The 25,318-nt window shown below is 37.9% G+C and overlaps 1 protein-coding gene across 2 annotated transcripts in view; it reads right to left on the bottom strand.

Moving 5' to 3' along the window:
- Positions 1 to 5,319: 5,319 nt before the first annotated feature.
- TNKS2 (tankyrase 2) overlaps positions 5,320 to 25,318 on the bottom strand; it is a 68,961-nt gene continuing 48,962 nt past the window's right edge. Inside the window, exons 19-27 of one of the 2 annotated variants that reach the window (XM_047825139.1) lie at positions 23,190 to 23,442; positions 22,389 to 22,471; positions 20,869 to 20,989; positions 17,511 to 17,608; positions 15,696 to 15,770; positions 13,845 to 13,950; positions 11,790 to 11,976; positions 8,533 to 8,689; positions 5,320 to 7,696 (exon numbers count right to left, since the gene is read on the bottom strand). In XM_047825139.1, the coding sequence (XP_047681095.1) occupies positions 7,634 to 7,696; positions 8,533 to 8,689; positions 11,790 to 11,976; positions 13,845 to 13,950; positions 15,696 to 15,770; positions 17,511 to 17,608; positions 20,869 to 20,989; positions 22,389 to 22,471; positions 23,190 to 23,442 (1,143 nt within the window). In that variant the 3' untranslated portion in view covers positions 5,320 to 7,633. The remainder of the gene's footprint in view (positions 7,697 to 8,532; positions 8,690 to 11,789; positions 11,977 to 13,844; positions 13,951 to 15,695; positions 15,771 to 17,510; positions 17,609 to 20,868; positions 20,990 to 22,388; positions 22,472 to 23,189; positions 23,443 to 25,318) is intronic. The other variant, XM_047825140.1, reaches the window with a different exon arrangement.

The following is a 25,318-nucleotide window of genomic DNA, read 5'->3' as shown; positions in this document are numbered from 1 at the left end:
AGTGGATTTGAGCCTTCTGGGCTCTCTTCCATTCCACTGTGATTATCCTATGTGTCAGGATTACTGTTTTAATAATAGTTGAAGAACATTGTTAAGATGTGATACGGCCAGTAGCCCTTCACTCTTTCCTTAAATATTTAATAAGAATCCTCGTACATTCATTTTTCCATGGGAGCTTTAGAATCAATTTGTATGGGTTTCTGCTCCTTCCCTCAATAAGGTTGATCTGTAGACAGAGACAAAAACCAGATGATTTCACTTACATGTGAAATCTACAAAGCAAGTGAATAAACAAACCAGAAGCAGAAACAGACCATTAATAGAGGACAAATTGGTGGTTGCAGGAGGTGGGGGATGGGCGAAATGCGTGAAGGAGGGTGGGAGACACAGGCTTCCAGTTACGGAATGAGTAAGTCAGCAGGATTAAAGGTCCACCATGCAGTTGTACCGTATGGTGACACACGCGGCCAGGCTGGTGGTGCACACGGCGAAGCAGACTTGTGGAACTGCTGTGCCCTACACCTGAAACTGTCAGTTTATTTCATTAAAAAAGAAAAGGTTTGATATGTTATTAGGTCATGGGAAACTTACATGTTAATTAAGGGAGAAACGAAATCTTTGGAATAGTGAATCTTTCCGTCCGAGAACAGCATATGGTACTCTATTTGTGCCAACGTATTTTGTCTCTAAGTAGCATTAAATATGTTTTACGTATTTTATATATATATATTTATTTATTATAAATGGGATCGTCCTTCCATTTCATCTTAAAACTGCTTTTTGTGTATAAATAGGAAGCCTTCTACTTACTGCTTATTAATTTTGTACCTACTCATCTTATTGAATTTTCTTATTCTAGCAGTTTTTCAGGTGATCTTGAGTTTTTCAGTGTATCAACTGTAAGTAAAAAGAGCTTGACTGTCCCCTTTATCATTTTCCAGAAGAGTGCTAAATAGCGATGATGGACAGCCCTCGTCTGATTCTTGACTTTTGTTTCTCTCATAAGCAGGAGGCTGGCTTTTGGCTTATATAGAAAATTGATTTAAATATATATTGATTTATATATGCAGTTTTTAGTACAGGCTGAGTTTCTCTGCCCTTTACATGTGCTGCACATATTTTCTCCCACTTTGTGACTTGCCTTTTTACTTTCTTCACAGAGGTTATTAAATGAACAGATGTTCTTAATTTTAATATGATTTTATCAATCTTTTCTTTTAGGGCTAGCATTCATTAAAGCTCAGTTAAAAGTTCTCTTTTGTCTCCAAATCAGAAAGTCTCCCAGAGTTTCTTCTCGACATTTAACATACTTTACTTTTCCTACAGAAGCCCTATAGAAAATACATTTAGAATTTTTGTTTATGCATCCAAATACATGTGTTTTTTCATATGGTTATCCATAACAATTTGTTGACAAGACCCTTCTTTCTGCATTATAATGCTGTCATGCTATCTCTGGTATGTATAAAAATCCTATATATACTCCATTCAATTGGTCAAATGAGCCTATCCCTGCACCAATATCACACTTAGTTGCTAGAGCATTAATTCTATTTTCCAACTCTGGCCCTCTCCCCCAACCCCCTTCAGGCACGTCTAGCCTATTCTTAGCCCTTTATAGGTATTTCCTACCAATGCTGGATTCTTTTACACCTCTGGGGACAAAAAGGACATGCGTTGCCTGTTATTTCCATTTCTACTGGAGTATTCCATTTTTTCTACCCTTTTTTCACCTTTACAATTCTATTTCCACTCTGATTATCCTTAAAAATGTAATATGCACACTGAAGTTCATCAACATTTTAAGGTTTCTCTTATCTTCCTATATCATTGTCAAGTAGTACTTTAAATTCCACCTTGTTTTTGTTTTTTAGTGTTTATTTATTTTTGAGAGAGACAGAGACAGAGCGTGAGGGGGCGAGGGGCAGAGAGAGGGAGACACTGAATCTGGAACAGGCTCCAGGCTCTGAGCTGGCAGCACAGAGCCCGACGCGGGGCTCAAATTTATGGACCGTGAGATCATGGTGTGAGCTGAAGTTTGATGCCGAACCGACTGAGCCACCCAAATGCCCCTAATTCCTTGTTTTTAAAACCTCAAATCTATTCTTTACTTCTGTAGTATTTTTATAGACAACACTTATTTTAAACAGATATATAGTGAAGTCTTTAACACCTTTGGTGTCCTCCCAAATTTATGTGTATCCTGGAGGCATTTTATGCATAAAGAATCAAATGTATATTGTATTTTTTCCTTTTATAGAAATAGCAGTAAAAAACAGGAAATCATATATACTGGTCAACCTCTTACTTTTGTTTTTCATTTGTTATTTCTTGAAGATTTTCTTCTATCAGTTAATAAAACAGTCTGTTTTTACATGAGTATTTCAGTCTGTTTACCAATTTTTTCCCCCAATGTTTATTTTTTAAATGTCTATTTTTGAGAGATAGAGAGCAGTGGGGGGACACAGAGAGACACGGAATCCAAAGCAGGCTCCAGGCTCTGAGCTGTCAGCACAAGGCTGGGCGTGGGGCTCAAACCCAAACTGTGAGATCATGACCTGAGCTGAAGTCAGAGGCTCAACCAACTGAACCACCCAGGTGGCCCTACCAATTTCTTTGTTCACTCTGCTTCTTGCATTTAACTCCTTCCTTCTGGACTCAATTGCCTTTTGTCCTAAAAAACGAACCTATGAGTTCTTTCAGCAAAACCTGAAAATGTGTTTTTATCCTCCCTGCCCCCCCCCCTTTAAATGTCTACTCTTCTTCCTGCAGCTCATTTTAATTTCTTTTTTAATGTTTATTTTTTAGAGAAAGAGAGTGTGTGTGTGGGGGGGGGGGCGGGGCACAGAGAGAGGGAGACACAGAATCTGAAACAGGCTCCAGGCTCTGAGCTGCCAGCACAGAGCCTGATGCGGGGCTTGAACCCATGAACTGTGAGATCATGACCTGAGCCGAAGTCGGACGCCCAACCAACTTGAGCCACCCAGGCGCCCCTGTTAGGTTTTTTTTTTTAGAAGTTTTTATTTAATTTTGAGAGAAACAGAGACGGCACACATGGGGGAGGGATCGGATCCCAAGCAGGCTCCATGCTGTCAGCACAGAGCCCTATGAGGGGCTTGATCTCACGAAACCATGAGATCATGATCTGAGCCAAAACCAAGAGTCTTAACTGACTGAGCCACCCAGGCGCCCCGTATCCTCCCTTTTAAATACTCCTTTATGTGTAGAATTCATAGCTAACACATTTTTTCCCCCTCAGCACTTATTTTATTGTCCCCTGGCCTATATTGCTGTCACTGAAAAGCCTGCTGTTAATGTCATTATTCCTTTGCAGGTAATGTTTTCTCTTTGGTTGCTTTTATATTTCTTTTTTTTTTTTAAACATTAAAAATTTTTTTTTTTTATGTTTATTTTTGAGAGAGGGAAGAGAGAGACAGAATCCAAAGCAGGCTCCAGGCTGAGCTGTCAGCACAGAGCCCGATGTGGGGCTTGAACCCATGAACTGTGAGATCGTGACTTGAGCTGAAGTCGGACACCCAACCCACCGAGCTACCCAGGTGACCCTGACTTTTCTCGCCTTTCGTGATTCCACTACATGTCTAGAAGTAGATTTGTTTTCAGGTGCTCTCCTGGTATGTCATGCTTCAACTTTATGTCTTTAATAAACTGCACAAAAATCTGCAAATCTCTTCCCTCCTATATTCTTTTAAGTTGGATCTTCTATACTCCATCTTTCTCAGCCCTCTTCTATTTCTCATCTCTTTCTTTTATGTGGGTATTTTCCTGATTTATCTTGTAGTTCTCTCCACTTCTCTGTGGCACTGCTCCACCGGCAGACCATGTGGGGGGCTCTGTGCCTCTGTGTGACGGGGAGGGCAACTGTGGGTGGATGATGAACTAGGAAGACAGTTCTGACAGTGGTGGCTTGTAAGGAGCAAGAACCACCGAAAAGGGTGTAATTAAGTATTTTAGGTCACTGTCTGCCTAAGCTAGTAAGCATGAAAAGGAGGGGCGGGGAGGAGATTGAGCAGTGAAAAGGCCACATTATAGTCTAACTTTATGAGAATAGGACAGGTCTCCTGCCCTCCAAAGGAAGAAGGGGAGGCAGAGGATGGGTGGGGAGCTCGAGTACAAGCAACCTGGGTCTCTGAGACACCTCCATTCTGCACGCCAAGCCAGGATGCCTCCAGTGCACAGTTTTAGAAGTTTGATAATCCATAAAGCAAGTCAAATATTAAAAACTAAACCGAACTGGGGAAAGAAAAAAAGAGTCTGACCGTTCTCCTGGTGAAGAATCAGTATTCCTACTTGCTTTCTTCGTCACTTTTGTTCTCTAACAGAGAGAACAAAAGGTAAAGGGCCAGTCAGGAATACTAATTACAAAAGTTTATGGGAATTTATTTACATGTTTTCTTTCCTCACCACCATGAAAAGAACTGGATCGTATCATATAGTAGGATGCTTAGGAACTAGCAAGCAAACATATTGTCCTAACTAAAGGAGTAAGACTAAGCTGCTGAAAAATCTTCCAAAGCCAAATGACTCATAGGTTATTTGCACCATTATTCTATTATTATGGAAAGCAAAGAATTGATCACACACACACACGTGAACACTTACACTGTAATCTAAAATACATATATTACTATAATTTTTTAAAATGTTTTAATATTTTTGAGAGAGAGAGAAAGAGAGTGCGTGTGCAGGCAGGGAAAGGGCAGAGAGAGAGGGAGACAGAGGATCCAAAGCAGGCTCTATGCTGGCGGCAGAGAGCCTGATGTGGGGCTCGAACTCATGAACCATGAAATCATGACCTGAGCTGAGGTCAGACGCTTAATGGACTGAACCACCCAGATGTCCCTATACTTTAAGAGTAATAAATACCACTAACTTTAAGATTTTAAAACTTATAAAAATTGTTTTTAGGGGCACCTGGCTGGCTCTGTGAGTACAGCATGCAACTCTTGATCTTAGGATTGTGAGTACAAACCCCACGTTGGGCCTACAGTAGCTTACTTAAAAAAAAAAAAAATGTAGATATATATTCCTCTTTAGAAGAAGATAGATTTCCTGGGAATGACCTTTAAGGTTTGTTGAAAGTTGTACTGGATGGAGTATATGTCTAAAAGCATCACATATCAAAGCATCTGAGAGATTATGGTCACAAAACTCAATATTTCAAATTTTAAACTGCATTCTATCACTGTTAGACTCAGAACTGCATTGTTTTCCTGCAATTGTGGTTTATTGCGATCTTAATCCATTTTCTCAAGACCATTCAAAACATTTATACTATTCCAGTAATTACCATGCTACCCAGAAAAGCAAATGAACACTTTATTAAGAATTAAATGAAGGTATGGAATGTGATACAGTACAAATAAGACACCCAAGATGGATATAATAGTACTACCCACACAAAAAGTTAATTCTCACTCCCCCCCCCAAAAAAAATCACAAGACAAAAGAAAAAGCAATTCCATCATTATAAAGTAAGATATTTCATGCAAAAACTCCAAAAAAAAATACCCCCAACCACCCCCCAAAATCCCTCAAACTGTCAACAAACCAAAAGCTATTTGAAAATATTGCCATGCTAACATATTAACCACAATATAATCATTCATAGAAAAATAACACACTAATTAAGCAATGGATTAGATGAAACAATACAGGCTGCAATATCATAAACTCATAGATCTCGATGATTTTCCATGAAAAGTAATTCCAGATTCACCTACAGGGTGAGTAACGGGCTCAATGCTGAGAGATAAGGTAGGTAAATATAAATTCCATTAACTCATCTCATTAGCTTCTAATTATAAAATCTGGAAGCTTCCAGAATCTGAAAAATTATATAAAATTTGGCATACTCCATTGTGTTCCAAGAAATTACTTTAGGATCATAACTGCAATTATTAGAGAACTGTATAAAAGCACTTCCAGGTCAGGAACTGACCTCTTAAATAATGATCACAATTTACATCCTAGAAACAACTCCAGATATGCATTTACTCTGATTAACTCTCACTTAGGACAAGAAACATGATTTTCTAGCACTTTATGTACAAGTTAATGCAAAGGGCCAGGTAATTTAGAGACGGAATAAAATGTAAAACAAAAGTGAACTGGCACAGAGACTGAAGAGGAACATTCCCACTTACAGAGACGTAAGTCGGTAAAAATCTTGCCTTGCTTTCTGAGGGAGCGAGAGTCAACGACTAGACTGACAAGCTATAATTCATGTCTCTGTACCAAGATGCTTTCTCCTATTTCATGGAAAAGACAGTTTTACATTAGAAAACAGGAATGGCATTTTATGGGATAGCATTCCCCTCCACAGCTGCCAAACAAGCCTGGTCACCATGTGGTGCACACACAAAGTGTATTTCCAACTGACTGTTAGTGTCATGATGAGGCAACCGAGGACCAGGAAGCAATGGCTCACAGCACCTGCCCATTCAGGCGACCTGGAGAGAACTGGGACACCTATATTTCATGGTTCTGGGTTCAGTTTACCTATGGTGTAAAGATCGGCTCTAACAGTAAGGCCAAGGAGAAAACACAAGAAAAAGTTACTTAGGATAAAAAACGACCCACTCTCATTCGCTTCCCCTTCCATCCCCCCACTTTAGATTTCGGGTAATTAGAATACATTGGAAAATTAGTCAGAATTACCGTTCCTACCTCTGAAATGTAATTTCCTATTTACACTCCATGAAAAGAACACCATAATTTTCACTGGCAGGATTTAGCCTCTAAAACACAGAAGCACTTGCTCTAATTTTTACAAAATGAAATGACAGAATTTTCCAATGTGAGACCCGGGAGTTTGAAGCCAGTAAAGAAGTGTCTTTAATTATCAGGACGTTCATAATTAGAGCTCTTTGGAATGTGTCTTATACAAAGGTACCAGAAATTAAATCCCCAGAGTATTTATGAAGTAAGTTCTAAAATGGGAAAGATTTCTAATGAGAGATAAATGCTTCCATCAGCAAATTAAATCTGATATATCAATCTTTCCTAACTGACAAAGTCTTTGCTAATAATAGCTCAACATAGCCTCTGGAATCAAATGTAAAGATCACTCAATCATGATGATGCACGATGAAGTACAGATGGGCAGTACATATGAAAAACAATTTGTAAACCGCTGCAGTTCTAAAACAGATTTATATTACAAAGCAATGTAAATAAATATTGGGCTAGTACAAAAGCTCTTATTTACAGTTTTACAAATGAAATTGTATTCAGTGTAAATGCTGTGTTTTAAAGAACACAGTACTGTATTAGTAAAATGAGTTCTGTTGAGGGGATTACACTTTCTGTTAGAATCAATGCATAACATATAAAAGATTCAAGTTAACTTTGTTTATAATTTAGTACAGACAAACCCAGTTTAACCTGGAATGGCATCTGTTAAAGTGCTGAAAAACAGGAAATACTTAGAAAACACTGTACATTATTAAAGCTTTATCAAGTCAGAATGTTAAACTTCTTTCACATTTTTTTATCCTTTGGCCACAGGCTTGTGGACAAGATGATACTTCTCAGCAAAGGAGTAAAACTTAATAGGCCACCAGCTGCTTAGATGACTTTAGGTTCAGCGGATTTAGTTTCCTAAAACAACTATTTATCCATCAACCATACCTTCGGGCCTCACAATCTGGTAAGTAATTAAATATTCAGGATAAGCCTGGAAGAGAAAGATCAATTTAAACACTGGTAAACAAACTGTTTTAAACATTTTACTATAAGGATTTCCAAACTTTAGAAAAGAGGTTCTAAATTAGTGCTGTGGATCAGAATCATCTAAGGACATTTTCTCAAAACATCCTTACCTTGATTCCAATCACTTAGGTTCTGAATCAGAAGGTCTAGGATGAATACTAAGTGTGTGTTTGTTTTTAATAACTGAGGTGATTCTGCTACATTTCCTCAGTTAAGAACACTGCTCTAGAACACAAGCATCTAGAGATGCTTTTGACTGGACCTGTGTCACTAAGAGCAAGAGGGAATTGTTTGCTTCTTTGCTACAGATAGGTTAACTACTAAATACAGGATTCTGATTAACTATATTTTACAGAAGGTAAGAAACAGAAAAAAGATCCACTGTAGTTGGCAAAATCTGAATAAAGTCTGTAAGTTAGATAGAATATTGTAACAATGGTATTTTCCCGATTTTGATAATTTTAAGACAATGTCCTTGTTTTGGGGAAATACACACTAAAGTACGTAAGGGTAAAGCAACAAGCCTACAACTTCCCCTCAAGCAGTTCAGGAAAAACAAAACTGTATTCACACACACGCGGGAGAGAAAGATAAAATGTTGACAATGGGAAAATAAGGGACTTCTCGATTATTTTTGCAACTTTTCTGTAAATGAGAAATTATTTCCAAATAAAAGTTAAAAAAAAAAACAACAACCCAGTTCTCAGGGCAATATGCCGTGTCAGTTTAAGAGATTAGTAAGAAAAGGTTAAAGTATGGCTCTAAATAATTTCTGAAGATGAGCAAATAAAACTGAATTACCTGTTCTCCTCTGTAAATAACATATTCAGCTAAAGCTAGTCCATTTACACTGGGTCGACCAGTGACTGAGTGATGTCCTGGAGGAGAATGTGCCATTTTCATTGCACTGAACTGCAGGAAAGACTTTCCAAGGGTTACCCGGCAAAAGAGCAGCTGCCTATAACATGGAAGGGAAAAGATCTCTCTGAAGACAAGGCAGAAGACATTGTCTGTGTAGACTGCATAAGCTTTTTAATGTATTTATACATAAACACAAGTTGTTTTGTCATTTCACCCTTAAAAGAACTTTGTGAGAATGTCTTCTACTCTCATTAATGAATCTGTCACTTTAATCCTTATTTTAACTATAACAACTGAGAATGGAATGACCTTATAGAGACGGAGACTCCACTTGTTTGTATCCTAGCAAAAGCACAAACCACAGCCCAAGTGAGAAGGAGAAGCAAACTTAAGGAACCCCCATGAAGTAGCTTGCAAAGTTGGACATTTATCCAACTAAGTCTAGTTGATTCCACCTTCAAATTGTATCTGAAACTCATTCTCTTAATTCTATGGCTACCATTAAATTCAGATCACCAAAATTTTCAGTTGGATTGGGAACAATGGCCTCTGAACTACTCTATTTCTACTCTAATTCCTAAACTATTTTCCATCCAAGCAACAAGTTATTTAGGGGGAAAAAAAAATCCAACACATAAAACATTAATCAAATCACATCACTTTTCTGCTTAAAACCTTGTAGAGGTTACTCAGTATCCTTGGAAGAAAATCCAAATTCCTTACAACGGCTCCAAATTCTCTAATCTTACCTTGCGTTGTGTACCAGGAGCATTAATTTTCTTTCTTCACACAAACCAACTCTCTTACCTAGTGACCATCATACACAGTTTCCTTTACTATAGAGAATGGTATCTATTCTACCACTCTTCAAACTGGCTAACACTTGGTTTTTTTAGGTTTCGGCTGCAATGTTAGTTCCTCAAATAGGTCTTCCCTTACCAGAAGTTTAAGTGGATTACTCTCCAGATCCCCAGGCATATATATGATTGACTTGCCTTATTTCCAATAAGCCTTTTTTTATTACTTCATGGCTTTTCTTCTTTTCCAAGGACAGAAAGAGATTTTGGTGAATGAGTTAATTCTATTCTCCAAAGAGAGGTTATCTATACTTTTTATTCTAAATAAGCCTGTTGGAAACTTTAGCATTGCTAATCAATTTGTATTATAGTCCCAATCAGCCCTGTGATAATCCAAAGACAAAAGTCTTTTTAATGTTTATCTATTTTTGAGAGAGAGTGAGCACGAGCAGGAGAGGGGCATAGAGAGGGAGACACAGAATCCAAAGCAGGCTCCAGGCTCTGAGCTGTCAGCACAGAGCCCGACACGGGGCTTGAACCCATGAACCATGAGATCATGACCTGAGCCAAAGTCGGACACCCAACCAACTGAGCCACCCAGGCGCCCCCCAAATTTTTTCTTTAATGTTTATTTATTTTTGAGAGGGGGGGGAGGGAGAGAGGGAGGGAGACACACAGAATCTGAAGCAGGCTCCAGGCTCTGAGCTGTCAGCAGAGCCTGATGTGGGGCTCAAACCCACGAACTGTGAGATAATGACTTGAGCTGAAGTCAGATGCTTAACTGACTGAGCCACCCAGGTGCCCCTAAAAATTTTAATAAACTTATTTCCAGACAGCCAACCACTCTGTTCTAAAAAGTAATGAGAGGTGGTACTAGAACATTATTATAATCTGAACTATTTTACCTCCAGATAATATGACAGCAGAGTTGAATTTACAGAATCTCAAGAGATTACAAGCTTTCTAAACTGTCCAATTTATGATCTAAAACAGAAGTGGATGGGAGTTCATATCCAAAAGGGCTGACTTCAGGCACCTACACAAGTCTAGACTTAGGGGGAAAACAAGAGTAATACAAAAACAAATCTTGTTTCTCCCCAGGACCAGAGTTCTTTACCTCGGCAACGTTTCAAAATCAGCTGGGAAGCCTTTACAAATCCTAATGCCAGACCAATTATATGAGAACCTCTGAGAGTGGGACACATGCATCAGTTTTTAAAGCTGCCCAGGTGATTCCAATGTGTCACCAAGGCTGAGAACTACTGCTCTAGGGTTTTCTTCAAGATCAGTGATCAGAAACATTAGCATCACCTGACGACTTGGTAGAAATTCATATTCTAGGGCCTCCTCTCAGGCCTACTAAGTCAGCAACTCAGTAGGTAGGGCTCAGGAATCTGTGTTTTAGCGAGCTCTTTAGGTGATTCTCCTGCTTGCTAGTATCTGATGAAGATTGCTTCAGATCTGTATAAGCAGTACCCTAACTGTTGAGTGAATTTCAGTAATTAACCTTACTTAATTTTTCAAATGACAAAAGATAATTTATATTTACCTATGAGGATTAATTAGGGGCAAGTTATTTGAATGATTTTAACAAATGAGTTAGGCCAGAGTAAAACCGGGGGAAAAAGTGCAAAGTAGTTATTTGATAATAATGTGCTTTTTAAAAGGAATGTGTTTCATGATAAGTTTTTCAAGTAGTAATATCACAAATTCAGGATTAGGATCATATCACAGTGGAAGAGAGACTCCTACAGGCATTCCTATGAAATACTAGACTTGGCAAAGGAATGCCATTTTAGCATTTGAATACACATTTTTTTTTAAATTTTTTTTCAACGTTTTTTTTTAAATTTATTTTTGGGACAGAGAGAGACAGAGCATGAACGGGGGAGGGGCAGAGAGAGAGGGAGACACAGAATCGGAAGCAGGCTCCAGTCTCTGAGCCATCAGCCCAGAGCCCGACGCGGGGCTCGAACTCACGGACCGCGAGATCGTGACCTGGCTGAAGTCGGACGCTTAACTGACTGCGCCACCCAGGCGCCCCGCATTTGAATACACATTTTTAAAGAATCCACGAGTCCTATAATATTTAAGGGCCACAATAATATCTCTCATGCCCAATGATATTTTCTGCTTCATATTGTTTAAAGCACTAGGTGTTCTAATGATTAAATGAGTTAAATAGGTCAAGTGGTTTGAACTGTGCTTGGCTCACACAGATCATTTAATAAACACTGGCTCCTGTTACAACTGGTGAGAGAGCCAAAAGCAACCTGAAAAATACCTATCTTGGAGTCCTAAAGTTGTCCAAGATGATGCCTTGCTCCCCTAATTTCTCAAATATGAAACTAGTTCTTATTAAATTCTTACCAAACTAAATGAGAACAAGTGATCTCTTACCTGTGGCAAATGTAACAAGATCTGTCTTTGTGAACTGGACACCCAGTACCTCCTCCAATTCCATATACATACTGATTGCTTTTGGAAGAGTTTTCAGCAAAATAAATCCCAGCTCCAAACATGCCACCTATGTAGGCATGCCTTTCATCAAAGCCTTTATGGATAATTGCATTCACAAAGGGAGATCCTAAAATAGATGTAGATGGATAAGAATTTAACATTATCTTAGAAGAATAAAATGAAATCTTCATTGAAGTTAAATTCCTAAACATACATACTGACCACCGATATAAAGAATATTAAAAAAACAAGGATAACAAGTTACCTGTCACCTAGTTTATTCCTTTAGAGTAACTACATTATTTTATTTTTAAAAATTTTTTAACGTTTATTCATTTTTGAGAGAGAGAGACAGAGCGTGAGTGGGGGAGGAGCCGAGAGAGAGGGAGACACAGAATCTGAAGCAGGCTGCAGGCTCCGAGCTGTCAGCACAGAGCCCAACATGGGGCTTGAACTCACAAATTGTGAGATCATGTCCTGAGCCGAAGTCGGACACTTAACCCACTGGGCCACCCAGGCGCCCCAATAATTAACTACTTTAAAAGAAATGCTAACGTTGATTGATGTTTCTAATAAGGGGGTGGATGAAATGCCAAAAAATAGGACACACAAAGATTCAACTAGAAAAAAAGATCACTTAAAATATAAATGCTAAAGTTACCAAATTCCAGACCTCAAATCCAGAACCAAGAGTCTCATAATTCATCTCCTATAGCAAGGCTGTATGCAATTAAGCCTTACAGTGACATCCCATGTCTGTGTGCTTTTTCTAGATATCAAGTGGCCAAAGTGGTCTTTTCATGTTTATTTTCTTCTTTATACTTCCTTCTCATCTCTCCACTTCGCTGCCTTTCATCCTGTCACACCAGATTCTATCTGCAAATGTGTGTTCCTTCACTCTCTGCATACTGACTATTCTCACCCCCTTCCGTGCATGGGTGCCAAGGAGAGCTTAGCCAAAGGAAAGGAGGTAATCATGGGAACCAGGCCAGAGAGTAGGGTGAGGGGTGGGCGTTAGGAAAAGCCAATGTAACAGTTAACTGATTCATTAAGATTAGTGTCCCTGTTCATAAAGGAATAGGAAAATACACTGAATTCCACTACAGAACTACAGAAGACCAGAATCACTTATTTCAATTAATTTGGAAAAACCAAAATCATTTATTATAAAACAGAAAAATCGTTCATTATAACCATCAAGTCAGTACCTAAATGAATATTACACTCTTTGACAAGAGAGCATCATGATGATTTTTAGGGTTTTAGAATGAGAAATACCATTTAGATATTATCCACCAATTCAGTCTGCTATAGCCATTCTTCCAGGGGACTATAAAATTTAAATGTTGTGTTTCATAGAACTTTACAGGTCTCTAAAAATTTTCTGCAATCAAGGCCAAATGAAGAAAATACCGGAGTTACTATGTGCTTGAAGACTTGATAAACACTACGTTAACATTTACATTCATCTTTGCTATAAATCTCAAAGACCAATCAACACCTGTCAATTTGCAGCATAAAAGAAAAGAGGAAATTTCAAGACAAATAGTGCTTTCAATCCAACAGAAGTTCTTAGAAAATTCCCTAAGTTCAATGACAATAGCTCTTTATTTTAAAGATTTCATTAAAAAAAATTTTTTTTTTTTTTTTTTTTTTAATTTTTTTTTCAACGTTTATTTATTTTTGGGACAGAGAGAGACAGAGCATGAACGGGGGAGGGGCAGAGAGAGAGGGAGACACAGAATCGGAAACAGGCTCCAGGCTCCGAGCCATCAGCCCAGAGCCTGATGCGGGGCTCGAACTCCCGGACCGCGAGATCGTGACCTGGCTGAAGTCGGACGCTTAACCGACTACGCCACCCAGGCGCCCCAAAAAAATTTTTTTAAGTAATCTCCACCCTCAAATTGGGGCTTGAATTCATGACGCTGAGATCAAGAGTCACATGCTCTACCTACTGAGCCTGCCAGCGCTGCCCCCTGCCCTGAGGAATCTTACCATGAAATAGCATTCTTTCATTTGCATGGTTGTGGTTTTCTTCAGAAACTTCTTTTCTTCTGTGGGTGTATCTTTCCCATAGTTTCTTGTTACAAACTTTCTGAATCTATAAAAAAGAAACCAGAGGAATCAAAATCTTTACGTCATAATTACTTACTACTTTACTTGTTCATCTTAACCTAAATAGGCCACATAGTCAGAAGAGAGGCAAAACTTCTGTGAAATATAAACTATGTTTTATTTTAGTCAGCTAAAAATACTTGGTCTCAAACATAAAGATAGAAATATAGCTACATTTTGGAAATGAAAAACTTCAAAGGGAAAAAAGCTATATATGGACTTATGGGAAGGTCAAGAATACCATAAACTAAAATACTTCCATTCTCATTAATTTAGAATTATTACTAAAACAGCTCCAAATCAGGTATACTGAATTCTGTATGTAAGTATTAAAAAGAGAACGGTTATCTTTCACCTCATCCTATTTTATTTGGCTCAAAGTATCATCTGTATCTGCTTTTAATGAAAAATATTTGAAATAACCCCCAACAAAAAACATTCTTAAAACACACACACACACAGACACGCCTCTACTACTCTCTCTACCCTTCCCTATCCCTCCAATTCCTAAAATTTTTGTCTTGAGAAGAGTTAAAGATGGATGCTGGTCTCACTGGGAGTATTTCTAGGATCAAAATTCACAACCCTAGAGCTGTTTCTTGGCTCTGCTTAAAGGTGTTACAGCCCCCTGCTGGTCCTAGAGCACATCTGGGAGCTGGTGGATTTAGTCTTGGCTTAAAAAAACTCAAATATGGCTACAGATGTAATCAAGGAACACAACTGACACAGCGATCTCACTTATATTAAGAAAATAAAAGGCATGATTATTTGCCTTATTAAAAATATTACATATGTTCATGAATGGAAATATCAAGATGTCACTCTTGTCACACTATGATATAAACTAATAAATAGGAGCTCCCAGGATTTCTTTACCTTAAATCATCTAATAGGATGAACGCAATCTCCTATAGTTTTAGTATTCACTAACTCTAAAATACAACATCTAATATAACACTTATAATAGTATATATATGACAATAATATAAAACAGCTGAAATATTTGATACTGTTCACTTTTGAGTTTAAAATTTAGGTATTAAAAAGATATTTGCCACATTTTGTTTTATTTCATAATTATTAAGAATATATCAATGTAGTTAATAAAAAGATTTATTCATCTCAAGTAGAGCATGCATTTTTGTTTGCTGTAGTTCAAGAAAAACACAGCAAAGTTGGAAAAGGCCCTGAGAAGAGTACCTGGTATCAAGAAAAGACAGGACTCTCCTTTGAATGACTTAAAACCTCAGACAATTTTTGGAAAAGATGAAGGTACAGAGGGAGTACTATTAAAATTATAAAAAAGTTGTATAGATGGGGGACTCATGGACACACGGAGTAGTCACAGGACAAATAAGTATAAAGATGGAGTCTTTTCTTGAGCCACAAAGAATATTCAGCTTTGCTACAAAGGAGTACTTGAATAATTTATATATTTAAGGTCCTAAACCTAATGGATTTGTCATGATCTCAAGATAATTCAACAAATGCTGAATTATTTGTTACGAAAACAGCACAAAAAAAGGAAGAAAGAAAGAATGAAAAAATGAAAAATAGTACAGGGATTTTGAGAATCTTAACCTTTAAGGATCTACCCTTTCCCCAAATATCCCTTGATGCTATGTCAAAGACTTACTAGGCTAGACAGATTATATTCTTATGAAAGTTAATTACTGTTTCAGGCTTTGAAAACTACGGTCTCAGAAAACTTTATTTTCACTAACTTATTACCTTAAGAATATTGTATCTGTTGAAGATTCCACCTGCATGACCTCCATCTCTGTGCTCTCGGACTGTACTTTGCATCTGATGGAAAAATATGTCAAATATATGTGTATTAACTTTTGTTTTTCCTTCAAAAATTTGTTTTAATGTTTATTTTTGAGAGAGCAAACAGGGGAGTGGCAGAGAAAGACACACAGAATCTGACGCAGGCTCCAGGCTCTGAGCTGTCCGCACAGAGCCCCATATGGGGCTCAAACTCAGGAACCCAGGAATTGTGAGATCATGACCTGAACCGAAGTCGGATGCTCAACTGACTGAGCCACCCAGGCACCCCCTACTTTTGCTTTTTTTGATTTGGGGAAAATGGTTCTTGACGCCTATGATTCTGTTTTTGAGAATACAAAATGAGATTTTAATATTTTTCTTGTTTATATGAGAGTTCTTCTATAACTTCACAAGTACTACTTTCTAGAGATAGCTGTTAGCTAGTCAATCTGGAAACAATACTTTTAGGCGAAAATTATATAATGCAAACTAAAGGAAGAAAAAGGAGCAGATGCATGGGTGAGTTAAACATACAAAGCTAACCACCTCACATGCTAAAAAATAAAACAATCTGGGAGTGCAAGCCGGTGCAGCCATTCTGGAAAACAGTATGGAGGTTCCTCAAAAAACTAAAAATAGAACTATCCTACAACCCAGCAATTGCACTACTAGGTATTTATCCAAGGGAGACAGGTGTGCTATATCAAAGGGACACGTGAACCCCAATGTTTATAGCAGCACTATCAATAATAGCCAAAGTATGGAAGGAGCCCAAATGTCCATTGATTGGATGAAGGGATAAAGATGTGGTACATATACACAATGGAGTATTACTCGGCAATCAAAAAGAATGAATTCTTGCCATTTGCAACTACATGGATAGAACTAGAGGGTATTATGTTAAGTGAAATGAGTCAGAGAAAGACAAATATCATATGACTTCATTCATATGAGGGCTTTAAGAGACAAAACAGATGAACATAAGGGAAGGGAACCAAAAATAATACAAAAACAGGGAGGGGGACAAAACAGAGAAGACTCATAAATATGGAGAACAAACAGAAGGTTACTGGAGGGGTTGTAGGAGGCGGGATGGGCTAAATGGGTAAGGGGCACTAAGGAATCTACTCCTGAAATCATTGTTGCACTACATGCTAACTAATTTGGATGTAAATTAAAAAAAAAAAAAAATTAAAAGAAAAAAAATAAAAAAATAAAACAATCATTTATTTGCTCCCATTCATTTTGCCCTAGTAAAGCACAATATGTATTTCATTGAGAGCTGGAGTTTCTGGAGTATTAGAACTCAGTTTCACTCAAGTTTCTATCCCTGTGTTCCTCACACGTACAGGATACGTGTTCTTCAAACTGTAAAGCACTATTCAAAGATTTCAGTGGATCCAAGAGTTCCGTGAAAAGAAAGCTGGAAGAAAAACTTCCTGGAAAAGTAGCATCCACATATTCTGGGTCTTGTATGAGATACTGGGTTTTGCAATTGCCTTCATGAAGGGAGGGAATATTTGCATCTCCCCCCCCCCCCCCAAATGACAGTTAACTCTTCTCCAACAGAATTCTGTGTCAGTATTAATTGCAGTATTGAACCAAGTTACTGGATTCAAGGTTTATTGAGGGAGTGTACCTTGAACGCTGATTTTGAACATTCATCCAGGTGGTAAAGAGTTAGGGACAATTAAAATCCTATTATATTTTCAAGATCTGGAAACCTCTAGAAGTTCAGCTATTGAACCAACATTTATTTAAGGTATATGAACATACCTCTTCCTCCACAGACTGAAACTCTTTATCATCAGGAGATAGATCTATGAGAATTGTTCCACTTCCAGAGGTGTTCAGAGTTAAGTACGGGTTAAGACCTAGTAAATAAAATTTGAAGGTAAAAAAAAAATTATGCCAAGTCCCCGTCCCCTCCAATTAACATCAACCCAAAATGGCCACCTGATTTATCTGATGCTTACTACCTTTTTTTCTTGCTTACTACCTATTTTTAAAAACTTTTAATTTTGGACTAATTTACATTTTCAGAAAGACTGACATTACATAGAGCGTCCCTGTGTACCTTTTACTCAACTTCCTAATGTCACCATTAGGAATATTAATGCTCCTCCAATGTTCCCATTTTATATAGCCACAGTACAACACTGGTCACACTTGTTAAGTAAATTACAGAATTTATTTGGATTTCATTAGATTTTCCCATTAATGTCCTTTTTCTGTTTTAGGATCCAAACCAGAACACCACACTGCATCTAGGTTGCTAATTTTGACACAAGTTGTAAGGGTTTTGTGGGAATAATGCAGAAAAACCTTTCTATTCTTTACCCCTTATCCTTAAGGAGGTTGTCACAAAATTTCTTCTTCAGATTATTTCCTTTACTAACTACTCAGCACTTTCAGCATTTAGTCTCTTTAATTTCTGTAAATATGAGGAAGAATTATGACAGAAATTTATACAGCTTCAGGTAATTTTAAATCATCCTAGAATGACACTCCATAGTTTACCGACTACTGAATGCTTATTCTGTTTTTCATTTTTCCAATTTATTTATTTACTTAGAAGTTTGTGTGAGAGAGAATGTGTGCACGCTCAAGAGGGGGAGGGAGGGGGAGAAAGAGAGAATCCTGAGCAGGCTCTGCACTGTCAGCACAGAACCCGATGCGAGGCCTGAACCCACAAACCAGGAGATCATGACCTGAGCCAAAACCAAGAGTTGGACGCCTAACCAACTGAACCACCCAGGCGTTCCCTGAATGCTTATTCTAACCCCTCACAGTCACTAATTCAGCAATGAATGCTGTGTTTACTGAATGTCAATGGTCAAGACAACTATGTATTTTGTACCTTTACTCTCACAAAAACTTTTCAAGTGGAATTTTAAACAGAATTTTCTAATTTCTTCCATGTATTTGTAACAAACCTTTCCTTCAGTCTCTACAAGATCTCTAAAGCTCTGCTGTTTTCCCAGGTAGGGCTCAAATCCATTACTGCTGGGTCAATGCATGGCAGTGTGAGTGTAGAGACTAAGAGCACTATTCTAGTTCTGGGTCTGGTCTGAATAACAATACCACCACCAGCATGCTAAACTCTGATAAAGACTTATCAGGTATGTAATGTGAATTACATTGTCTGAAGTACATTATCTACAGGAAGTATGGAGACTTTACAAAGAAGAATATTTCAGAGACTAAAGACTTACCAGAATAAAGACCATGACACACGCTTGACCAAAGCATCTCTGGACCACCCCAAGATGTCTTATAAACACTAAAAGATCAGGACAAGTAATGTATTGACTTGATGCACTGAATGAGAGCTAAGGCTAAGCCAGCAAAATGAGAGACTGTCAGAAGACTGCCACGGGTTCCACTTTGCAAATGAGGTAGAATGTAGGTATAGAATCCTGGCTTCAAATGAAGACAAGGAAGGTGGTAACTTTATGTAGGCAAGAGACCCTGATGTGCTAGAGCAGACATAGTCATTGTGCGTCGTGACATTTCTCCTCCACGTGGGAGTGGATGATCCTTTGCGACTGCAGCTGTATGTATCAGAATGACCACAGACCAGAAGTGGCACAGAGTTACACACCTCTGCCACTTGGAGGCGGTGTGCCTGTTTCTGTCATTGTTTACTGAGCCTTTCAATGCAGTCTTAATAACTGTGTCCCAGACACTATATGTTTAATGAACAAACACTGTCCGATTTCCTTTTTAACCTGCCTCTTTCATAAGTGACCCTTGTTATTCCAGTACTCCACCGTAATTTCTATCCTACCGGATTGGTATTATTCTAGTAGAGTCATGATGGCTGTCTACAACTGCAGGTTCTAGTTTCTCTTCATTTTTGATACTTTTTATATTGTATACTAACATTCCAGGGAGTCACGGGTTTTCTGTCTTTATCTCATACAATTTTGTCATCTATACTAGACATATCCCAGACTACCTCATATTTTAAACATTTTGCCCTAGTCCCTACCAGGAAAGTAAAGTGCATCCACTTTCAATCGATTCTATTCCAGAATTCCAGTGTAAAGTATTGCTCAGCTTCAGTCACCTACTTTTTAGAGGTAGTTTTTCCTTTTCAAGAGATGACCCCTACGCTGCCTACCATACATCCTTCCCTGAAAAGCTCTTCATTTTTGCTAGTCTTTTTCTTCAACTCCAGTTGTACAGCCAGGACTTCAATGACAGGATGTGTCTGTCCGCAGACAGGGTAAATCACACCCTTAGTTTAACAATTAAGTTAAAAATGCGGCCTTGATATTTAGAACAATTCACCTTTTCATACCTGGGACTTGGTACATGGGAAATGTTAACATCTGTTGAACAAATGCAATTTGCATTTTCTTTAAGTAATGTTCAGAAGAAATAAAGATATTATTCAATGCTGTTCTGTCAAGTGTTCTCAGTTACAACACTGTTTCCCAGTACTTTCACAGCAAGTGCTAAAGAATTTAGCCATTTACATACAACAAAAAAAGAGATTTACAACATTATTTTATGGGCACACCTCAATGCCTAGGCATTGCCTATTATATTATCATAAGACAGAAAGATATTCAAGTTTCTGATCTTTTAGACTCATAATTTTAGGGCTAGAATAACTTCAGAAGTAACTGAATACTTAAGAGAAATACTTCAGAGCTAAAGCAATTCCCAAACTTCTGAATAGCCCAGAAATTTTACTTAAGTTCACCTACTAACAGCAGAAGCTCAGTAAACTTAACAGTAGCAGCATTAAGACCTGATACCAGGTTTCACAAATTCTAATTACTGCTCTTCCTATTAAATGGACTCTCTCTCATAGATTTTAAATTATCATTTAGTGGGGCGCCTGGGTGGCGCAGTCGGTTAAGCGTCCGACTTCAGCCAGGTCACGATCTCGCGGTCCAGGAGTTCGAGCCCGGCGTCGGGCTCTGGGCTGATGGCTCAGAGCCTGGAGCCTGTTTCCGATTCTGTGTCTCCCTCTCTCTCTGCCCCTCCCCCGTTTATGCTCTGTCTCTCTCTGTCCCAAAAATAAATAAAAAAACGTTGAAAAAAAAATTATCATTTAGTAAGTTGAGGGCTGCCTTTATACCAACCATTAAATTGTTAGCACTGATTTAAAATGAAATACCTTGTTGTCCAGAGAGAAGTCTTTCAACTCCTTTGATTAGTTTGTGTCTATGTCCATAAGCATTGATTCCAATCTCCTTCAGCTCCTTGTGCCCCATCTCAACTAACACATCCAAGGTGATCTTACAAAAGAGGATGAAACTGTTTAGAAGACTTCTATTTGGTAGACATTCACATACTGGTGTTCTCACAATGTATTAGATTCAAACATTTACTTTAGATTTTTTTGAACAGCTTAGAAATGAAAGCAAACCAGTTGTTAAACAGAAACCGAAAAGTTGCAGCTAACTGAAGTTCAGTCATGCACTACCAAAAAATAGTGTTATTTTCATTTAACATAAGAACCTGAACCGAATTAAGCTGCGAAACAAAAATGTACTTTCAAGTTAATCACATTCAGGTATTCTATTTTGTCTTTTCCACTATCACTCCACAACCCACCCATTTATACAAGGCCTTCACTGGTTCCTCCAGACTCCAGACTATGCTAACTGGTACTTGTGCCTCAGGGTTCAAATTATTTCTTTACCCTCTAATATTTTATTTCCACTTTGTGAAACTGAAGACATTCTAAAGATCCTGTTTTATTTATACGTCTCCCATGAAACTTTTCCTGAGTAGTCCAGCTTGCAATAACCTTTTTTTTCCCCTTTGAATTTCTAAAATCTATGCCCAAAACTTATTTCTTCATATGTTGTTAGAGCTCCATAAGTAGATCAAAAGTTCCTTAGGAGTACAAGTCTACACTAACTATATTTTCTGAACCAAAAAAATAGAAAAAAAGAAAAAGAAAAAACACCAGTATTCTGATGGCATAAATTGGGACTACTCTGGAAAAGCCCAGATACATACTTAGCATATCTATATACCTTCCCATAGTGGCTAGCGAAGTGTCAGACTCAGAGCAGGCAATGAGTGACACAACTGAACTAAACAAACCAAGCTCAAGGATAACTTATTTTAAGGGCTAAATAAGCTAAGCTTTCCATTTGGGAAAGCTATTTTACTATTACTACACCACAGTCCATTTTTCCATATATTTTTAAATTTCTTCTTTGATTTCCTGGTTGACCCATTCATTGTTGAATACATGTTGTCTAATCTCCATGTATTTATGGTCTTTCCAAAAATTTTCTTATGGTTGACCTGGTTTCAAAGCGCTGTGGTCAGAAAATACGCATGGTATGATTTCAATCTTTTTGCATTTGTTGAGGCCTGATGTTGTGACTTAATATGTGACCTATTCTGGCGCATGTCCCATGTGCACTTAAAAGAATGTGTATTTTCATTTGTTTCAATGTACTTCTTATTTCATGAGAGTCCATTTTTATGTGCTAATAAACTAAGCAGAAATTCCAAGATCAAGCCCAATTAGAAGAGTTAACTGATTTCCAGTCCCTTAAAAAAACATTCTCCTCTCCCCACAAACAGTTGAATGGTTTAAGGCACTTCAAGGATGTCCTAATTTTTTCTTGAGGTCTCACAGAACACCAAACCAAGCAAATCAATTCATTTACTCACCTGTTCTCTCTCAAATATATCCATCAGGTGCTCAAGCCCAAGATTCCTTACAAATTGAGTTATGCTAAAATCTACTGCTGGAACTGGAAGATAAAAAATCCAGAACAAACAAACAGAATAAGGTATATCAACATTTTAGCAACAAGGTTATGTGGTATTACTATACACATCAAGAATGCAAAGACGAAGCAAAACATTGCATCAAAAATTGCAAAAAGAGAAAGCTATAAAATCTCAACATCATAGAAGAAACAGCCAATGGGGCACTTTCAGGTTAAAAAAAACATTTCATTTAAAAAAATTTATTTTTAACTGTATCTTTAAAATAAGTGCCCATACTGAAACTAGTGTGTCAATTATATTTCCACTCAAAAAGTTTCCTTATCTTTGAAGATATAAGCTACTTCACAAAAAAGTTTATGAAAACAAGTTCCACAATGTTACATAAGGTGAGATGAATTTTGACAGGTAAAAGGTAAAGAGTACAGCTTTATAGAGACCGCAAGTATGCTGTCTTTTTCTTTCCTTTAAAAAAAAAAAGATCTTCACAACTGGGTATTCTGATATGGAGTAAAGATATTTCCTAACTCTAATAATATACTGGACTAGGTAAAGGCATAACTACTCAAGCACAAGCCATCTAAACCTTTTGAAAGCATAATGTAAAGAAAACAATGAAAGACTAAAATGTTAAGGCTATGCTAATTAATCTGATACTAACAGTTGTATTTAAAACATGACTTGTTTGCATTCTAAATGACAACTAGGCGGCTACAATACAAGTTAGAAAGTTATTCTTACCCTCCTTTTTCTCCAAGCTAGAGGCACCCTCTGTTCCACTTGAACTAACTACTGAAGACAGTTCAGAAAAACTCCCAGATAAGTTGTCAAGACTGCTGGCTGCAGAAAGACTTGATGGGCTGGATGGACCTGAAGACAGAGCATCTCCGGTAGCTCCTGGGCTTCTCACACCATTGAGCACTTGAGGTTTATAACATGAAGGCAGAGCAGAAGGGGGCATGGCTGCTGTCAGGAGAGCACTAACATCATCTGCCTAGTGTGTGTGTCAGAGAGAGATTAAATCTGTGATAAGCAAGTTTTAAAATTCTCCTGTACCCAACAGAATACATTAAAAAATACGACAAAAACTCAGATTTGCACTAGAACTGCATATAACATAAAAATGATTATTTTAAAAAGTAAAGCAAATAAGTGACATCCAGCTAAGCTGTTATTAAATATAAAACATAATTCAGAACATCTCTTCCAAGACAGAGAATAAGAACAAACCTGTTAAATGTGGCTAAGCATAAAAAACCCTAACTTTCATACTATGATTTTCTGCAAAGCACTGAAATGAATTATAGTAACAGCAATTTTAATTTTTTTTAACGTTTATTTATTTTTGAGACAGAGACAGAGTGTGAACAGGGGAGGGGCAGAGAGAGAGGGAGACATAGAATCTGAGCTGTCAGCAGAGCCCGACGTGGGGCTCTTAGAACCCATGAACCATGAGATCGTGACCTGAGCCGAAGTCACATACTTAACCAACTGAACCACCCAGGCGCCCCTATAGTAACAGCAATTTTAAAAGGTAAGAATTTTTTAACACTATCGCAATTACTCTGAAAGAAGCAGTAAAACCCTGGATTGCGAGTAACTTGTTCTGTGAGCGTTCCTCAAGATGAGCAGTACGTGATGCTGAACATCACATGATCAAAACGGAGCCAACGGTTCTTGAAATCCACTTTAATATACAAGTGCTCTGGATTATAAGCATGTTTCTGGAACGAATTATGCTCCTAAACCAAGGTTTTACTCTTATTCAATCTACATGGAACTTGAATCTACATGGTGTGTTTATATTTCCTGGAAAATATTCAGTGATACATCCTTAAAATTGAGTTATTTTTGGGGGGGAGAAAACAAAGATAACCATTTTAATCAAATCTACTAGTACGGGAAAAAATCCTCAAATTTACTAGTTTTAATTTGCTTAATTAGTGACATATATTATTTTTTTTCACAATGCTCAAGACACTAATAGCAAGAAGTAAATCAGTACTTGTTTTCATGGTTAGTCACATTTATATTGCCTATTTTAATCCTTATCTTTTTTCTTCCCAAGTCTGAGGACTTCCACAGCACCCACATTTTAAAATAATATTAGCATCATCTATGGGGTGCTTTTTATGTATCTGCTATCATGCCTGGGACTTTAAGTACATTACTTTAATTCTCGTATTAACCAGACACACACACACACACACACTCTCTCTCTCTCCCTCCCTCCCTCTCTCTCTCTCTCTCTCTCTTTTTAAAAATTTTATTTTTAAGTAATCGCTACACCCAATGTGGGGCTCGAACTCACAACCTTCAGATTAAGAGCTGCATGCTCTTCTGAGCTGGCCAGGCACCCCTTAACCAGACATTTCACCCCCATTATAGATGACATGACTGAGGCTTAGAGATTAGGCAAGGTGAAAGACCGTACAACTACAAGTGGTAGCCAGAATTCTAAGGCAAGTCTGTTAGGCTCTAAAGCCCACACCTGTTCTCTAGAGCACTTTGTTTCATGTCAATTATGTCTGGTGGACTAACAGATGGGTGGAATGAATTAGAAAAGTGCGTTCCCAAGGTAGTTTGGGATTGGAAAGACACTTCCCTGAAGAAATGTTACAAATATGGTTGGGCTGTCAGCCTGCTGAGAAAAATCTACTTAACCCCCAATGAAGCTGAACTGAATCAGCTTCTCAGTGTAACTTGTGACAGTGAAATCTCTCTCAGTAGAAAGCAATCTAAGGGACTGCTTTTCCTTTGTATCTCAACAAGAATTTCTTCTCTCTTTCCCTCCAGTGCCCTGGCCAATTTCCTCAGTGGTAGAGGTGAGAGAGGAGCCTGTGTCACACTGGCCAAAGAGGAAGTGGAGG

This window comes from Prionailurus viverrinus, chromosome D2 (genome assembly GCF_022837055.1).
Source record: "Prionailurus viverrinus isolate Anna chromosome D2, UM_Priviv_1.0, whole genome shotgun sequence".
In the NCBI taxonomy this organism is placed as follows: Eukaryota; Metazoa; Chordata; class Mammalia; order Carnivora; family Felidae; genus Prionailurus; species Prionailurus viverrinus.
The sequence above is the reverse complement of the archived record's forward strand: the minus strand, read 5'-3'. Positions and strand labels throughout refer to the sequence as shown.